At 43.3% G+C, this 17,878-nt stretch overlaps 1 protein-coding gene across 1 annotated transcript; it reads right to left on the bottom strand.

The window, feature by feature from the left end:
• Positions 1-10,757: 10,757 nt before the first annotated feature.
• On the bottom strand, positions 10,758-17,604 carry cndp2 (carnosine dipeptidase 2). The gene is made up of 12 exons (XM_027022436.2): positions 17,522-17,604; positions 16,895-17,014; positions 16,602-16,745; positions 16,237-16,399; positions 15,426-15,514; positions 14,535-14,735; positions 14,348-14,432; positions 13,908-14,068; positions 13,482-13,646; positions 12,681-12,822; positions 11,670-11,817; positions 10,758-11,514 (listed from the first exon to the last, which is right to left on the bottom strand). Exons 2-12 carry the CDS (start codon positions 16,952-16,954, stop codon positions 11,448-11,450), a joined length of 1,425 nt encoding a protein of 474 aa, XP_026878237.2. The 5' UTR covers positions 16,955-17,014; positions 17,522-17,604; the 3' UTR covers positions 10,758-11,447.
• Between the last annotated feature and the right edge of the window lie 274 nt (positions 17,605-17,878).

The following is a 17,878-nucleotide window of genomic DNA, read 5'->3' as shown; positions in this document are numbered from 1 at the left end:
TATATATATATATATATATATATATATATATATATATATATATATATCTCAAGTAATCGAAATAGCAGCATTTCCAAAAATGGCCATTTCAATCCATCTGTATTCTTGCTTCCACAGCACACAAAGCCATTCTCACAGACAGGGTGACACCCCCCACCCCCCCCAACACACACACACACACACACACACACTTTTACAGGCCTTCTGGCTGTGATGAGTCTTACCCTTAGCGTTTCTGCTGCTTTCCACCTCAGCCCCCCAGGGATTGCCCTTGGGTTGCGCCAGCATTCTAAATATTATACTTCCAATAACTCTGGGATTATCGATCGTGATTAGTGTTGGAGGGGAGGGATGGAGGGCGTCCATCTTGGCAAGCGTAGTGCCTGGGGGCGCAGTGCCTCCAGCCACTTGATCGGGAGTGCTGCTTCAAAACGCTGGGGATTTTTCCCCCTTGCTTCCGGCCTTTCACAAATTGCTGAGGTTAAAACTCTGAGAAGAATAAACGCGCAGTTAATCGCTCAGCCCCACCCAAAATCCACCCTTAACCCCACCCATAACCCACCATCAGCCTGGGACATGTTTCTTCATAGGATGTAGCCTAATCCTGTTTTAAAATCAGCATGTTACCCAATGAGAGCAGGTGTGGCTGTTCATAGACCTCCCCAAATGAGGTGCCTAAAATCAACATTTCCTTGTAATGTGAACTGTGGAAGAATATAACTGTATAGGAAACACAAACAGACTGACCAAATAACTGACCAGAGACTCCTAGACAGCAACATACATGGAAGACCACAAACAAACTTTTATTAAAGAATCTTCATTCTAAAATTACACATTTATTTCTTATTTTGCTGGTGTAATGATGATGTGTTTTATACACATTTTATGTTAAGATACTACTATAGTTTCATGTAGACTAGATTATTTACATTGACTTACTCAGGTCAGAAATGCGTGCACACATGAAAAGCATAGCAGCATATGGACTGTCTGGATGCTCCAGATGAGAGCAGTTCTGACCCATCCATAAACCATTCAGCTTTAGCGATCTACAGCCACATCAGTGTCTCCAACCCAGTGAAGCCACCAATAAAGCAAGACCCATCCTGCTGATGAATCTTATTGTTCAGTGAGCATATATCTCCATTTATGGCTAAGTGGGGCTTGGTCAGAGCTTATATGCAGTCTTTCTTCATTTGCTTTTCCTTCCTCTGTCAGAAACATTCTTCCCTCTTTTATTCCTCATTTCCCGTCCGTTTCCCGTCTTTTGCTCTGCCACTCTCCTCCACCTGCCATTTTTCTCACTCCAGCCCCTCCATCTTTCTGTTTCTGTCTCACTTTATCCATCTCTCTCTCTCTCTCTCTCTCCTCAGCATCCCCTGAATTGAATGCACAAATTACATCCCTCCACCTTTCACTCCCACTAAATCTTTCCTTTTTTCCACTTTGCTGAGCCTGAATATTTTATTCCTCCCATCAAATATGCATCCCATTAATTAAGTTAAATTACTCTTGACTGCCAAATATCCTCTGCCGATGACTGTCAACACAAAATGCATGCCTTTGAACTTCTAATGACACGGCCTCACTCACAGCTGAGTTACAGCCTTCAGAAAAGCGTCCACGCGCAAGCGATCAACCCCCTTACTCTCTGCCAAGCTGCAAATTAAGTGGCGGTTTCTTTTTCCTCTGGCTTTTTTAACAAGCCCACAATGGATGACATGCGTGCTCTTGACAAGCAAGAACTTCCATTTTAATTATATACCTTTTCCTCATCTTTTAATTGCTGTTGTTAATCAGTCATTAACTTCTGCCGCCCCCCTCGCGAGCGCGGATCCTAAATCAACCCGCAGCACATCTCGGCGCCATAAATTCCATCGCTCCTCTCCTCGCGCGCGCTCTAACGTGTAATTTCATTTATTTTTAAAACTGTCATTTTTCCAAACAGAGGTATTTGTTATTTGTTCTAAAGGGGGCTGACAGTAAGGGGATTTTAATCATAACTTGCATTAAATTATCCGTCTCCGGATCTGTCAGGGGGATAAATTCAAGACGACACGAAGACGCTGCTATTGAGTAATTGTGTTCTGCGCAACACTAATATTACCGCTGACTGATCCCAAACAATGGTGATTGAGCTCTAGGGCTATTTACTTTTCACCCTCCCTGGATAATTCCAACCTGTCCTAGAAGCCAAAGGATCTCCATACAAGTACAGATACAGCAGTGACAATGGGCCTATTTGTCTACCCTCCTCCCGAAAGGAAACAGATGTTCTGGAGAAGCTGACTCCGAGCAAAGTGAGCCAAAGCCCCTGCTCCGCACAGCCCCGTCGCTTTAGTGGGAGGGGTGCGCTGATATGATATGACAGACAAGGACGGGCCCATCGGCGGCGGAAAGAAAAGGTCTCAGCCCGCACTGTCGCCGAGATGGCAACACTCCACCCATCCAGCCCAAAAGCAGTCGAGTAAAAAGAGCAAAGATCTCCCATGTCTCCACCATTTATTTCAATTACGGGTTAATTTAAGGCGAATTCGAAAAATATTGGTAAGGGTTCCCAAATTCTAAACACAAACCAAGAACAAAAAAGACGCACGAGTTTCTAGTGAACGAAACGTGGACTACGTGCTCCCAGTCCTGCGGGCGTTTCACGGGTCTACGGCGTCCTGCGGTGTTACTGGAACAGTGGAGCGCGTTGCTGTTAAGTGATTTGCTCGAGGGCGCCCCGATAGCTTAATATCGAGCGCGAGGGGCAGGAACGTTTAGTCCACCGGTCTCCCCGGTATGTGTCTAAAAATTGTTGTTTGAAAATTCATTAAAACCCTCTCACTCTCTCAGCATGCGCAATCAGGCGCACATTAGAGTATATTCGCCATAGCTGTCACCGGAGCCAGAAAAATTGCACCGGCCCACTATTCATTCTAAATCTGTCACCAGCAGTGCCACGTTCCATCTGTAATCAAAGAAAACCCAACTGAAGCTGATGTCCAAGTATTTCTCTTGCATACACTAACAAGATGCCCCAGTTTAAGGACAATGACAGTCGGTGGAATTCATAATAAAACTGCAGTAACAGATTTTGAAACGCCGAGAATACACTAGACGTAGTATTGTGTTAATTGTCAGTGCGTATTCGTTTTTGAAGGAGTACTTGTTTCTAGTCAGCGAGTTTAACGCCTATAGACGAATATTTTTTCTTACACATCGCACCATGCTTCAAACATATAATTACAATCAATGAGTTGGCTGACTTGCTATGACAACAGTACTTAAGTCATGCTGATATGAAAGGTCTGTGCCTGCTAACAAAACACACACACACACACACACACACTCACACACACACACACACACATACAACTCACTAATGTCTCTAAAAACAATGATTCATAAAATGTTAATATCTGAAAATGGAAAAAATGATTTAATTTCTAATTAATATACATTATATTGAGCACCAAAACATGATTTTGAAACACATTCACATACAAAACTGCAGCAGGTAAAATGTGTGTATGGAAATGTTTGTCCTGTTTGGTACAGTTGGCAATTAAAAAAAATTAAAAAGTATAATGAGATTCACATTATATGCCATGTACTGGTATCAGACAATCAGTACCATTATGTTCAAACTGGTGTTGATACAGTGATGTGAGTTCTGAGCACTGGAATTTGAGCGTACTGATATTCTTCCAGTTAACTCTTTAAAACAACTTGCAATCATTCTTAATTCTGCAGCCTAACTTAAGTCTGTAAATTCAGTTAAAACTGATACCTTGACAGAAGACAAATGTTGTACTACAATTTCTTATATATATATATATATATATATATATATATATGTGTGTGTGTGTGTGTGTGTGTGTGTGTGTGTGTGTGTGTGTGTGTGTGTGTGTGTGTGTGTGTGTTTTTATTTTTAATGGAATCTTGTATTTTTGGAGATAGCAGACTAGTACACAAAAAAAAAAGTCACAGCAAACCCTGAGAAGTGTTTTGAAGCAGAAATGTAGCGTCTAGACAAAATCTAACCTTATCTGTTTGGTTAAATGAATTATGCAAAGAGGGGTCCCAGCTCCTCGTTGGTTAAAAGTAAATATTTAATATTCATCCTTGCACTCTGAAATTACAGAACACTTTGTATAGCTAAATGTTGTTCTGCCCTGGTGAAAATTGCCCATTTTGGCCAATTTGGTTTGTGCCCCTGAAGACTCTGATTTGGATGCATTGAGCTTTTAAGTCCCCGGCTGCTTTGTAAGATTCTCCTTGTTGTACTGTAACCACAAATAAATGGCTCGCACAATTAGAGGTTTAAATAATGTAGTGTCTCATGCTCGGTCTTATCCAGGATTCCAAAGAGCTTTCTAATGCACATAATGATTAAGTGTAATTCAAATACTAAGTGTGTTGTTCAAAATCTGACAGGCAATAATTTGCTCTATTATATTGTGCCATTTAATTGCCCGCTACCGACATCCTTTGACATGTCATGAGGCAATGATTTACAATTACTCTAGCAGTGAAGCACAGCGAATGACAATATAATCATCTACATATCCTCTCTCATCTGCCGTAACTAGTAAGGAAAGTAAAAATAGTTAGTGCTCGCAGTTTTAACCCGATTCCATTTGGGGATTACAAAATATTACAGCGGAGGATGATGTATAACAATAAAGAGGAGTTAAGAGCTGGCTTTTACTGGATGGAAGAGTCAAGATGATTTTGACTTGCTGCCAGGAACAGGCCTCACACACGCACACAGACTTGTGGCCACACATAACCAAACACACACTATAGCCGAGGGTGAAGTATTACTGATCACACTTTAATCATAATGGGAAGAAGAAAAGTGAATGATCTAAAACAAGCTAAGAGTCATCTATCCCTGGACATTAAAACCATCCTCGTTCCAACTTGATGAAACTTTATCACATCAACAAGAATGGACACAAAAGCTAAGCTCAAGACGCCCAGAAAATCCATATAGGATTCATCCTGCGTGTGTAAAAGTCAAATCAGAATGACCGCAAAACAAAAAAAGGAAGCCATGCGCTACACCCAGCAGGGATAGGGTGGTGGTTTGGGCGGGGGGAATTGAGTAAAGTTAAAGTACCCTGCCCTAATTTGAGTGGGGAGAGATGGAAAACAAGTTTGTTCCGTATTAAACCAATGTTTCACAGCATTTAAGGAGCCCATGCATAATTTAGCGAGTACAAAAACGAGCACAATGTGACGGTGGCGTGGGGGTGGTAGGGGGGTTCGCGGGGGTCCTTAGAGGAAAACCGAGGCTGCTGAGTGTACTGCCTGCTTTAAAATGATGGAAGAGAAGGGGGGATTCTCATTAAGTGGCTTCACTCCACCCCAAGCGGCAGGCACCGGAGAGAGCGCCCCCCCAAGATTCCACCCCCTCCCCCTGCCTCATACTCTCCCATTAAATATGAAGGATCGTGTGGTATGAGCTGAGCGGCAGTTTTGCCGGGGTCAGGCACCGCATCCATTTCTGCTGCATCTGCAGGTCACGTTATGATGGCCGACTTTACCCGCGCTCAGCCGGGACCCTCTGTTTCAGGAGACAGTAGCGGGGGGCATTATAGCGGCACGAGGCAGGGGGACTTTTAATGAGGAAAAATTAGGCTCCGGGGCCCATGCATTTGCATGGCAGAGGTGGGAGAAGTCGCGGAAGGCGGCGGTAATTTGAACTCTCGCAGGCTGGCTCGCCTCTAGACACCCGGGCTCGGCTTCGCGGCCAGCGAGTGCCTCTGACGGACATAAATCTGTCTCTGGCGGCAGTCCGGCACGCCAGTTGAGGAGGTTGCGTGGCATCCGCTCAAATGCCACGCACCGCTTGGCACTGCAGGCCGGCGGCGGACCCGCAGCCCGGGACCAGCGCGTGGACAGACGGAGCTGAGCCAATGCAAGCTTTTAATCTCACCCGTGACTCCAACTTCACAGCCTCCCCGTCTGAGCCTGGTAAAGTCTCAGTATGACCTTTGACCTCCCTCCCCTCCTCCACTAGGCAGAGGCCTTCAGACAATAGGCTTTCAAACTGTAGGAGTTAGCCTGGCCATTAACCAAACATGGTTGTGTGGGTGTTTGGCGGGCGTCTCTGCCACATCCTCCAGCCCCCAAACGGATGGGAATATGGCCGCACTAACTGGCTCTTGCCCTTCCTTCATGTTCGTTAATCAGACATGATCTGGAGTTGAGTTTCTCAGCAATCAGGGGGGATGCGTTTTCTTTAAGTGTGATAGACGGCTACTCCAGTGCAGGGCGGGAAGAAAAACTTCTGAGCGGAAATTCTTTATTCATTGAGCTAAACCTATTATGTTCTATCTAATAGGTCTTTTATATAGGATGAATGATGACTAGCGGTATCTTCAAAGTTAAAAGCCCAATCAAGATATTTTGTGAATCTGGGTTTTTTTTTTTAAGATTAGATTAAAGCTCAACTGTCAGGAACTGTTCCAGCCATGTACATATGTTTAAAAAATGTACGTTAACTGGGACAATATTGTCTCTTGTAGTCTTGTGTTAAAACAGAACGCCCACATGGTAGACTACACGGCTAAGGACTTAAAGGGTACACTTCAGCTGTATTTCAGCCATCAGCTAATTGCAAGTGGACATCACAAAGAGCTGCCCTCTCCTTCGCTCCTTCGCTCCCTCTCTCCCTCTCTCCCTCTCTCGCTCGCTCCCTGCCAGGTCGTGCGAAGAGGGCGGCTCTGAAAGGTCAAAATGGCCGACATTAATCAGCTCCCCGTATCCGCGACCCTCCCCTCCATCATTACGCCGCTAATCACGGAGGGTTTGGTCGTGGAGGGGTTTACTCCTAATTATTGTCATTAATAAATCCTGTGAGGCAGGCCTGTCGGGATGAAAGAGAGGCCGTCCCTGCCTACCATCCATCAGGACGGGCGGGCTAGAGAGCGGCGGATGAGAGCGGCCATTAGCGCGCCTCAGGGACAAACCCGGCCGGGCAAGCACGAGGAGCCCGCACAGGCCGGACGGCACAGGCGTGGACACTCTTGCGCACAAAGCCTCGTGGCTTCGTTCGCCAAGGAAAAGTTGCTGGGGCGAAAAAAAGAATAGGATGAAAACAGAGGAAGTTAAAGCTGATTGGCAAACGTGACTGTAATGGGTGACAAATGATGTAATAATGAATAATAAAATTATGATGTAATAAAGAGATGAAAGGAAGTGATCGGGTACAGGCACTGAGAACCAATATAGAGAACACAAACAATTAATCAGCATCTTGGTAAAATCTAAGCCAAGCAACAGACATTCTACAGTTCTAATAGCTCCAGTGAAAATATGCACATCAAAACCTCCACTTTTTCATGAGTGGCAATAAATTGTACTGTTGCTTGGGTTGAGTTTGATTTATTTTACTTTAAAAGAAGTTTAGACAACAATTACTACTCTTGATAATCCTAACACATTACTGTCATGTTCACAGGAGGTGATGCAGACATGAGCAGTTCATTCATGAAGGAAACAGATCAGGCCCTAATGAGCACTGCTGCATTACAGCTACTCACAAACCAACAGCTGCTAGTATGCTGGTTATCCCTAAACCCAAACACACTTCAACTTCAGTCAACATTCCTGAGACCAGTGAGTGAGCATGTGTCTGAGAGAGAGGGAGAGAGAGAGAGAAAGAGAGAGAAAGAGAGAGGGGGGTGAAGAGAGATGTGGCATCTCCCTGCCATCAGATCTCATCAAATTAGGGGAGTCCATTCCACTTAAATGAGCTCTGTGAATCTGAAATCGGCCATTAATGCAGTGTCATGTTAAATTAATACTGTCATCTAAATTGCTGGCATGAATCTTTCACATTTGAAATGAGACCAAGAATGACTTATTCAGTCCTGACCATCTCCTCTGATGTCATTCCCATTAAACATAACCAAGCGAGCTGTCTCCTCCTAATTGTATTAGAGCACTAAAGAGAAACCCCACTCAAAAATCATCATCTAATATGCTGATCACCAGCTCCGGAATACTGAATATCATTTCCAATGTCTCACACTCCGAGTGAGGTTAGAAGCGACAAGAGATGAGTAAGAAATCAAGTGGAAATCAAGTTCTTAGCAAGGCCATTTTGGGATTAGAGCACAGCCACTGGGCGGACTTTGTCAGTTACTGTTTAACCGAGGCTGCTTTCTAATGATGAAAGACTGCCTGTTGTAACAAGCAGTCCAACCTTAATATCAGGCTTTTTCAGTATGAATAAATTCTGGTCAGTCAGGTTGATGGAAATCCATATTTTTAATATGTGCCTAGGGAATGTAATTTGACAGCAAGAGATTTATTTCAATATGCTATAACGTGACTTCCAGGATTGCCGAATAAACATGTGATGTAATATGTGATTTATCCCTCACATAGGCAGCAGTAAATTCAGTATTCTTGTAAATCAGTATTTCCTAGTTCATAGCCACTGTCTTAAATTCAAGACATGGTCATTTCCAATTAGGTGACACCTGTTTAAGAAGTAAAAGTTGATTAATCACTTGTAGCAGCCCTCTTAAATGTGATACCTTTGATTAATCTCTGAGAGTGGGGAGATAATTAAAGTAATCTGTGAGAAAGCCAACGGCAGTAAAACCATTAGGGGTCATCTTGCCTTCCTGTAGGTAAAGATAAGTGTTTCATTTGTTGTTTTTAGGAACATGTATGCTTTCAGACCATTTCATAAGTTTTATTGACAGGAACTACTCATCGCAAAATGAGCAGTTAATTGAACTGTAGAGAGTCCATTTTAGTTTTACACTATCAGACTAGATTTGGTTTACCTACCCTGGATTATAAATCCAACGGCAGGTGCTTTATTGCGCAATTCGGATAGAAGCCAGTAATACTCAAATCTATTTCCACCTCATCAGATTAACTTTCTCAGACCAAATGTGTGATCACAAGATGAAAAAGTGTTTAAATGTAGTGTAATACATGGAATGAAAATATAAACTCTGTGGGTTTATTAATAACTCAAATGTGGAGGGAAGACTGAAATAGCCAAGGAGTGTCAGGAACATTCAGACAATGCCTTTCTCCATTTCTCCACCAATACCGTAAATCCTGTGTTACGTACACAGCGCATTTACAAAACTTAACTTTACTTTTGAGATGTGAGAAATCTTAAAAACAACGTGAGATATAATTGTAATGTGATGTTCAGCAAAAAGTGATTGGTCTGCGAAATATGAACGTAAAATAAATGCAAGTGTGATGCTGAGCAGTTTGTTCCTATGCCCGCCACGAAGGAAACCCTTGACTGTGATTGCCAAGTGTTTGTCGCCATCTAGAGGCAAAGAACGTGGACATAAAAAAAGCCTTTAAAAATAAACGCTTTCAATTTGAAAACCCTTTAAATCTTGTTTTGACTTGAAGAGTCTGCAGTGCCATTGCCATGCAGACTGTCAGTTTAGTTGGTTTTATAGCTCTGACCTTCTCCTGAAGTTCAAGGAGCGACAGCACTTGGAGAACATCCAAGCATACATGATCTGTACAAAAAACGCGATTAGCTAGGTTTGTTTGTTATAATTAAATACTATTAGTTTAAATACTTTAGATTTTGGTTTACATTGTTCCCAAACCAAGATATGTTGCAAACTATGAACATATTGTCGAGTGATAACGATCAGCTGTGGTAAAAGTTATACTGCTAGCACTGTTTATTATAATGTAGTAGTAGTTTCTCCGAAACCTCATGAAGAAAAGCGTATCACTATTCCGGTTGATTGTCCACTTTGGTCTTTACAAGGAAAAACCTGCATTTTCTTTGCGATGTGACATACATTTCACCAGTCAAGCCTAATTTACAGTGGCTTTGGAGCTCAGAGCAACGCTGGACAAGCCCAGCTCCGCATTCAAACCCTCCACGGTGCGCGCATCTTGCCGTGACAGCCCCCACCGATGTGCGCTTGAACGTGCTGAATTTACGAGCGGGGAAACAAAGAGAAAACACACACACACCCATTGCTAAGAACGAAGCAGGAAACGTAGAGGCGTAACAAAACCTAACGGCAGAGACAGCCTGTCCGCGCCTGTTGGAAGAGCGGACGGCACTGAGACTTCACACCTGCAGAGAAGTTTGTCCGCACTCATCCGTCCACCGCAGCCGTGCTGCTCCCAGGCCGCATGTCGATGTCACCTTGTGCGTATAGAGAAGAGAGCGACCCAAAAGCTATAATGACCATGGTAGTGACCACGGTAGTTATGCGCACACAGACATATACTAGTAGTTTGGAATAGGAAGTGCATTAAGATCAAAGCCCCAGAAGTATTGTGCGAGAGGCTCGTTCGTTTTCTTTTAGCCGTTTCAGTGGTAATAGATTCAGAATTGAATTGATTCAGAATATTGGAATATAACACTATACCATATCTATTCTTTTATTCTTCCTTTAATGCCTAATTTTGTTGTTTGTAACCTAATAACTAAAAGGGCCACTAGCTACGCAAGTGGAAAAATAAATGTAAAATTTATTTTTGGGGTTTTATTTAACATGCATATATGCATGCATATATCAAATGGTCAACCACTAATGAGGAGACCTGTATGAATAACACATTAAATTTAAGCAGATGTGTCAATATGATTGTAAAACAAACTTTTGTTAGAGTATGAAAAATAAATGCACATTCTTCCATTTGTAACCTGTAGATCGAGTGCTGATGCTCCATCAATCAAATCCTAAAGGTCTGAGGAGCTTTGAGAAATTACACCCAGGTTCCCAATGAATAATGCAGCGTGATGAATGATTCATGCTTTTATCGTTTAGGGATATGAGCTTGCATACATGGCAATGTACAGGACACAAAAGAAGGGGTCTCAACAGTCATAGTTCCAGCACAGTGTAGAGCACACAGACTTGGAGGAGGAGAAACCATGTGCTGGGACCAGTCCCGCCCAAGAGAGGTGGAGGTTTGAGCAGGGCTGGGTTAAGCACAGTGAGAGAGAGCAGCAGGTGGGGAGCTCCATGCTAATGGCAATCATTAAAAATTACTGCCACAAACCACACCCCTCTGCCTCCTCAGAAGCATATTAAAGCCACTTTAAGGACATAGAATAAAATGGTATTAATGTGTCTGATTTAAGCCAAGTCAAACACAGGCTCATTCATGTGTGGATGTATAGAGTACTGTATAGATGTATGAAGCACCTTGTATAAGTAAATGGACAAGGGCCAACTGATGAGGCTAATCTGTGAAATTTCCCGACATCGCGGTGCACAAAACCAGGACCACCCTTTTCACACGACAACTGAAAATTAGATCCCAAATCCCCTTCATTTGATATAGTTCTCTGCTCTGAAGGCAGTGATAGCAACTGGCAAATACACTAGACAGACATTCCATTAACAAAACTCCTTGGTATTTTGGTAATGCATTTTGATATTATTGTTACGACAACCTGGCTGTATTGTTGCTCTAAGTAGGCCCAGTTAGCTCAGCTGAGATACTTCATGGAAGTAAGCTCCCAACAGCTTGATCCCTTGGATGTAGTTTGACCTGTTAAGTGTGGGGTAGAGAAAGGTAGGAAAACAAACATGGCATCATTTCATGGGTGATACATACCTGATTTATAACTAAAAACTTCACAGTCACATGTGATGTTAATTTGGCCTTATTAAACAGGTTTCCATAACCAAACAGCTCTGTATTACCTGTTGAGTTTCTCATTCTGCGAGTGAGCCCCGTCATCTGAAGATCCGATGGGGAGCAGCATAACGTTGCGTCCTGTGACCTCCTGGAAGGTCAGGGTCACTGGGATGCTTCCTCCCTCCCGGGTCAGGTCAGGCTCCACTCCAAACACTGGGGTAGGGGAGAACACCAAAAAGATAAACAAATAAAGTTTCATATAAAAACATACAGGACATACAATCCCAATCCAGTACTCAGGGACAGTGTCGAAGCCTGTCTCGAGTTTTAAAAGCAGCAGTGCATCAAAACAATGGTTCGGAGCCTAGCTCAAAATAACAGCGATCTCGTGACGGCTGGAAACGTAGCTTCGTTGTACCGTGGAACGAGCACCCGGGTTTCAAATATGAGGCGTGTCGGCGCTCATGCCCCACTGGAGACTGGAGCACAAGAAGCTGAACATGGATGTGTACTTAAACACAACAAAAATAAAATGACAATGTGTGTCTTTGGTTAACTTGGAGCTCTCTTTAAAATATATGATTGAACATGCAGTGTATTTGGTGTGAATGTCAGGATGAGGGTGTCTGAAGGCATGAGCATACACTGATTGGAGATGGGAGTCTGATAATATGGAAAACATACGGGTGTCCCACCAAATATACTGCTGCAGAGTTTAGACCACTTCAAGGAGGACTTCTCTTAATAGAATATGAAGGGTTACAGTACAGTGAGTGTGTGGGGGTTTTTTATTTGCACAGCAGATGGCGTAGTAGGGTTTCAAATGCACTGAAGCACTAAAGCATTTTGGCTTCACGTGTTCCTGATACAAATGCCTCATTCTGACCGTCCCTCGTAAAAACCATGTTCAACACTGGTCGGCTGGCTGACAATCCTGGTTACCCAGTTGATATAAACATATGCTGAAGTCACACCTGTAGCTGGAAGCCACCAAAGCGACACTATCACACTAATTGGTGTTCCCACCAGAAGTTGTGGTCTGCGTTTCAGGGCCTAAACAGAGTCAGAGCCCTTACCAGTCTTCATGGCCTTTCTGCCAGCCATATAATGGGGATGGTTGAAATCAGACACCCAGGCCTTGGCTCCATGGCCCATGCTGATGTTCATCTTGTTGGGGCTTTCCAGCTCAGCGAACTTCTTCTCCAAGTAGGAGATCACCTGAGAGAGGAAACGGGTTGTGTTCTTGTAAAAGCCATTACAGATATTAGTGTGTCTAAATCATCCTCGATCTCCCCATCCACAGTAAGGGCTCTGTGGAAGTCCTTATTAAAAGTGAGCCTGAGAAAATAGCTTGCATATATTCCTGTACACCTCAACTAGATTCCTTCCCATGTTTTTAACTGGGGAGCATAACAAATGCATTTTATGCATTTATCAATGTAGTTAAGCCATGGCAATGGCCGTTACCGACTCAGCTGTAAACATGTTTTTGCAAGAGAAACAAACTTGGCAACAGGACCAACAGGGAGGCTCACAGGGTATGACTTCTCATCACTCGTGTCTGACCTTCCCATACAGACAGACCTGTCGGCCAGGTGATCTCAGAGGACTGGGTCAGTAACCCGTGTTGTCGTACCATGACTGCATGCTTTCAGTTTCGCATGTGGACGTGTTTCTTGCCATTCATCCAGTTGCCACGTCTATAAAGCCTAATTTACTATGCAAGTTAGCATACTACCCCAAAACAGAACTTGATGTTTATGGGCAGCTCCTGCACTTTATGAAATCAGAGACAACTTTGCACAAGTTTGATAATACCAATCAACCAGCTGTAAAAAAAAAAATAAACAAATAAAAAAGCAACAAGGTCTACACACTTGTTTCTCCACCAAGTCGGGGTCCATATCCGGGACCAGGCGTATGGAGAACTTGCCGCTGACCTTGCAGGGGATAACAGTCTTTGCGCCGCTGCCCGAGAAGGCTCCCTCGATGCCATGCAACGAGAGAGATGGGTACCTCCAGCGGTGCATCAGCACTTGTGGCTAAACAAAGTGGACGATACCCACCATCAAATGTGAACAGCACAGTGCAGTCAGAGTGCCATGGAATTTTACAAACAAACACACAGGTCAGGTGACCAGACAGGGACAAAAGGCAGCAAGTTCTCTCTGCTGCCTTTTGTGGGAACGCCTTACGCAGTCATTGAGTGTGTCGAGGGCTGGAAAGCCTTGGGCACAAGACGAATGCAGGAAGCCACATTCCGAACAGTACAGGAGAAAAGGCAGAGCAGGGGCAAGGTTTACCTTTGTGGCATGCAACAGACGAGAAGCACCCATGTCTTTAGCATATTCTTCCATGTCAAAGTCAATTTTGTCATAGAGCTTCAACTCCTCGTCGGTGAGTTTAGCCACTTGGTCGTAGATCCCTGGCACCTGGATCTTCCCCTTCTTATCCACCAGAGTGGCTGCAAAGCCACATATTAACTTTTCAGACAATCACACAAAAGCCTAAGATGGTCATGGGATAATAAAACACTCCCGGAAATACCAGGACTGATATGAAGCACATCATAATAAAAATGCTGTCTTCGCCATCCAACTAATAACTCACAAAGCACACTTATATTTACCTTATTTAGGACACCCTACTGTTTGGAGGTTCAAGTCATCGAGTGCCTAATACATTACACCATTTGCCTAATCGGTCACCACAGAACCCTTCACATGCGGACAGCCAGACTCACCCATGAGTGCAATCAGGTCTGTCATGGCTTCGTGAACAGATCCTCCAAACACTCCAGAATGGAGATCTTTATCACAGCAATGGATCTGTGGACAAAAGCAAGCTGGACTAAGGAACTCTGGGAATGACTCCAAACAGTTTTGTGATGAGACTGAGAGAACAGCACTCATGACCAACGTGAGCCTCACATCAATATAGAAATAGCAGATTCCTCGCAGGCCGTAGGTAATGCAGGGCTTGTTCTTGCCCAGCCAGTAGTTGTCAGAGATGCAGACGTAGTCCACGTCCTTGAAGAAGGAGTCCTTGCGCGACAACACCAGCTTGTCTAGTCCCTCTGAGCCAGACTCCTCCATACCCTCGAAGCAGAACTTGATATTGATTGGCAGCTCCTGCAGTACCACAAGACAAACATACAATCAATATTACACATACATACATCACTCAAGGCAGGAGTGCAATATTGTATTTCAACAGCTTGGTGCAATATCAAAGAAGCCCCCCAAAAAACCCCACAACACAAGCATTTATTTCTTCAACACAAAGCTGAGACCCCAACTTTGTGGTTTAGTTTGTATTGAGTAAAAATGCTCCTAGTCACCTTTTATGGGTGAACCTGCAAAGCCAGTGCTTCTCACAATGAAAAGCCAATCTACCTGAACAAAGTTCAAGAACTTTGGACTCCATGTAGTTCTACAGTAATGACCTAATAATCTTCAACATAAAAATATAATGCCACTGAGCCATGTGTTAATGGTTTATGACAGGTACAATAGGCAAGATCTGCAAGCACAAATTTGGTTTCATAATCTCTGGCAAGGGCCTACCATGCTCAAGGATGGAAGGCATTATCCAGTCAGCTAAAATAAAACGCACCTGAACATTGCATGTTGTATTACCCTGCTGCTCTACAAGTTTGAGTTACAGACCTAAACTTTAAAAGAACCTTTTAAAGTCTTCAGTCAAGGTTTTAATTATTTTAAGTCAGTCAAATACAAGCATTTTAATAAGAGAAACAAATGGCTAGTCTGCATTAATGTAGTTTTAACGATCAACTTGGGTGAGGTTAACTGGGTGTGTACCTGTCCTATCTTCTGAAAGGCCTCGATGACATTGAACCAGGCGAGCACAGGGCCCTTGTCATCTGTAGACCCACGGCCATAAAGTTTACCTGCACGGCAAACAGAATTATACATCAAAACCACAATGCATAGGAAACCAGACGTATAGAAATCACCACAATGTGCAAACTTGCACATGTTCAATGTCCTGATCAATGGCCAGTTGTTGGTTATTAATTTAACAATACAAAACAAGAAGAAAAAACAGTACTCAGAATTCTCATGGTAATACTGCTCATATTAATGCAGATAAAATCTCCATTACAGCACAGAACATGTACTACAAGGGTGCATCATCATGTCACGGGATTCTTCCTCCCCTCCCCCAAACCACAGGACTGCAACAACTTCTGCATAGTATAGTTTCGTTTCAGTGTCCCTGAACGGTTACATCCAGTCAACAGTGGGCAGGTCACATGGCTCATGAATCAGGACTTTCACAGCAGCAAGATTAAAATAAAGAGCATACAAATGCAGAAGTTACAATATAAAATGATTAGTTAGGATCAGCTGCAATTTTGGTCATCAGTCTGTCATCCAGTACGAATGCAAATTCATCTTTTTCCTGCCCTTCACCTTACATTTTAATGGCCCCAAATTGGGGCACATTGGACATTCACCTTGGCTGAAGTTTAAAATGTCTTGGATCTGGTGCTGACAAAACAACAATGCAAAATTCCTTTCCATGCACTAGGGAGTAACTTGCACTTGCAGAAACTGTGACTCAAGGTTGTCAGAGAGAAACAGCCCAGACATGTTTAGTACAGCATACCATCTTTCTCCACCAGAGTGAAAGGTTCCGTGTCCCATCCGTCCTCCATGTTCGCTGGCTGGACGTCCAGGTGACCGTAGATGCATACGGTCTTCTTCCCCGGGTCTGAGCCCAGCCGGCCCAGGATTATGGGAGGAAGGGGAATCTCCACCCCCCCTGGCAACTAAGACAGAGGCAAACTAAGTACAAGAAGAGTTACCATGCCACTTTAAAACCTTTCCCCTTAGCAGATTTACTGCACACATCCTGTAGCAACTCCAATGCAAAATGCAATAAGTCCTGACAAAGACTAAAGAGCATGTTACACCCTCTCTGATTCCCAACTTGGAAAACTCTTTCACACAGTGCCCCAGGCAGGAGCTCACCTTCTCTTTGCCAATGTCCACCAGCTCCACACTGCCCCCAAGTCTCTCTATGTCTTTAGCTGCCATCTCCATCATCTTCTTGATCTCTCCTCGTTTCTCTGGCAAGGCAGACACACTCTGCACTGCCACCCACTCAGACAGGCGCTGCATAAGTCCAAAGATGCGCAGGGAAGTGACAAACATGCATTAACCTCCATTTGATCAGATTCCTTCCAGAGAAATCTTTACAAAACGGCATGAACGACCATATCTTTTTATTGAAATAAGAAAACAATTTCAAATGCACTTCATACCTTAACGTAGTCGTCCTGGTGGTCGTCCACATATTTGAAGAGCTTCTGGAGGTAAGACATCGTTCTCCAATATCCCAAGTGATGCAGAGAAATCCCAGACTGGACTCGGACCTGTTCTTGCTAAAAGAGCACAGACTTTGTACTACAATCAGAGAAACTTCCTCCAACCAACTGTGCAACTGATAGCCGAGTTTATGACTGGGTTAAAAGATAACTAAGCAAAACTGCGTTCTGGACCTTCAGCAGATTTTACGATGATTATTTTTTTTAAAAAGAAAAAAAGAAAAAAAAAAGAAAAAGAAAACTACGCCCTAGGCTTATGTAATTATTATACAAAGAAGAAATACATCTGTCAAATAAAACTTTACAAGCTAGACAAATAATTCAAACAAATAAGATGCTTAGTTAAAGCAAGTGGCACAGGTTAATATTATTCCGCTGGAGAACAATTTAAAAAAATGACTTGGCGTTAAATGGCTGGGTGAAGAAAAATAAGACAGCAAATTAAAACGCATTGCATGCAAAATAATCAGCACGTAACACTAATTCTCGCCAAGTCATAAAGCACTAACGTAAATATTAACAACATACAGCACTGCGACACAAAATAATTAGCTACTTACGAACCTGAAAAATATTCTTTAACTCCAGTCAGTGCTGAATTTGCGAAGTACTTTATAGCGGCCTCATTTCCGGTTCTCTGGCTCGAGTTGGAGTCATTTGTAGCCAATCGAATATCGCCAATTTCGGTTTACATTGAAACTGGCGCTATCTTTGACCAATGATATTTCGTTTTTCGTCAACACGTCTCTGTTCTCCGCCCATTTGTTAATCACATGACGGCCATGCATAGAAAAACACGGATCCGTCAGCACTAGACGCTACGTAGTCTATGCACCACCAGGGGCAGCAGACCGCCTTGTTTTAAGTGCTATCATTCGTAATATGAAACCACTAGTTGCAGCTCTGAGGTATATCTTACCC

This window comes from Electrophorus electricus, chromosome 4, assembly GCF_013358815.1.
Source record: "Electrophorus electricus isolate fEleEle1 chromosome 4, fEleEle1.pri, whole genome shotgun sequence".
Taxonomy (NCBI): Eukaryota; Metazoa; Chordata; class Actinopteri; order Gymnotiformes; family Gymnotidae; genus Electrophorus; species Electrophorus electricus.
Note: the sequence above shows the minus strand (reverse complement) of the source record. Positions and strands in the feature narration are given on the sequence as shown.

Coding starts and splice junctions, on each gene's coding strand:
- cndp2 (XM_027022436.2), bottom strand. CDS start 16,954: ATGTCTTACCTCCAGAAGCTCTTCAAATATGTGGACGACCACCAGGAC. Junction 16,746..16,894: donor ACCAGGACGACTACGTTAAG/GTATGAAGTGCA, acceptor GGACTTATGCAG/CGCCTGTCTGAGTGGGTGGC. Junction 14,736..15,425: donor CCTTTCAGAAGATAGGACAG/GTACACACCCAG, acceptor GTGGTACTGCAG/GAGCTGCCAATCAATATCAA.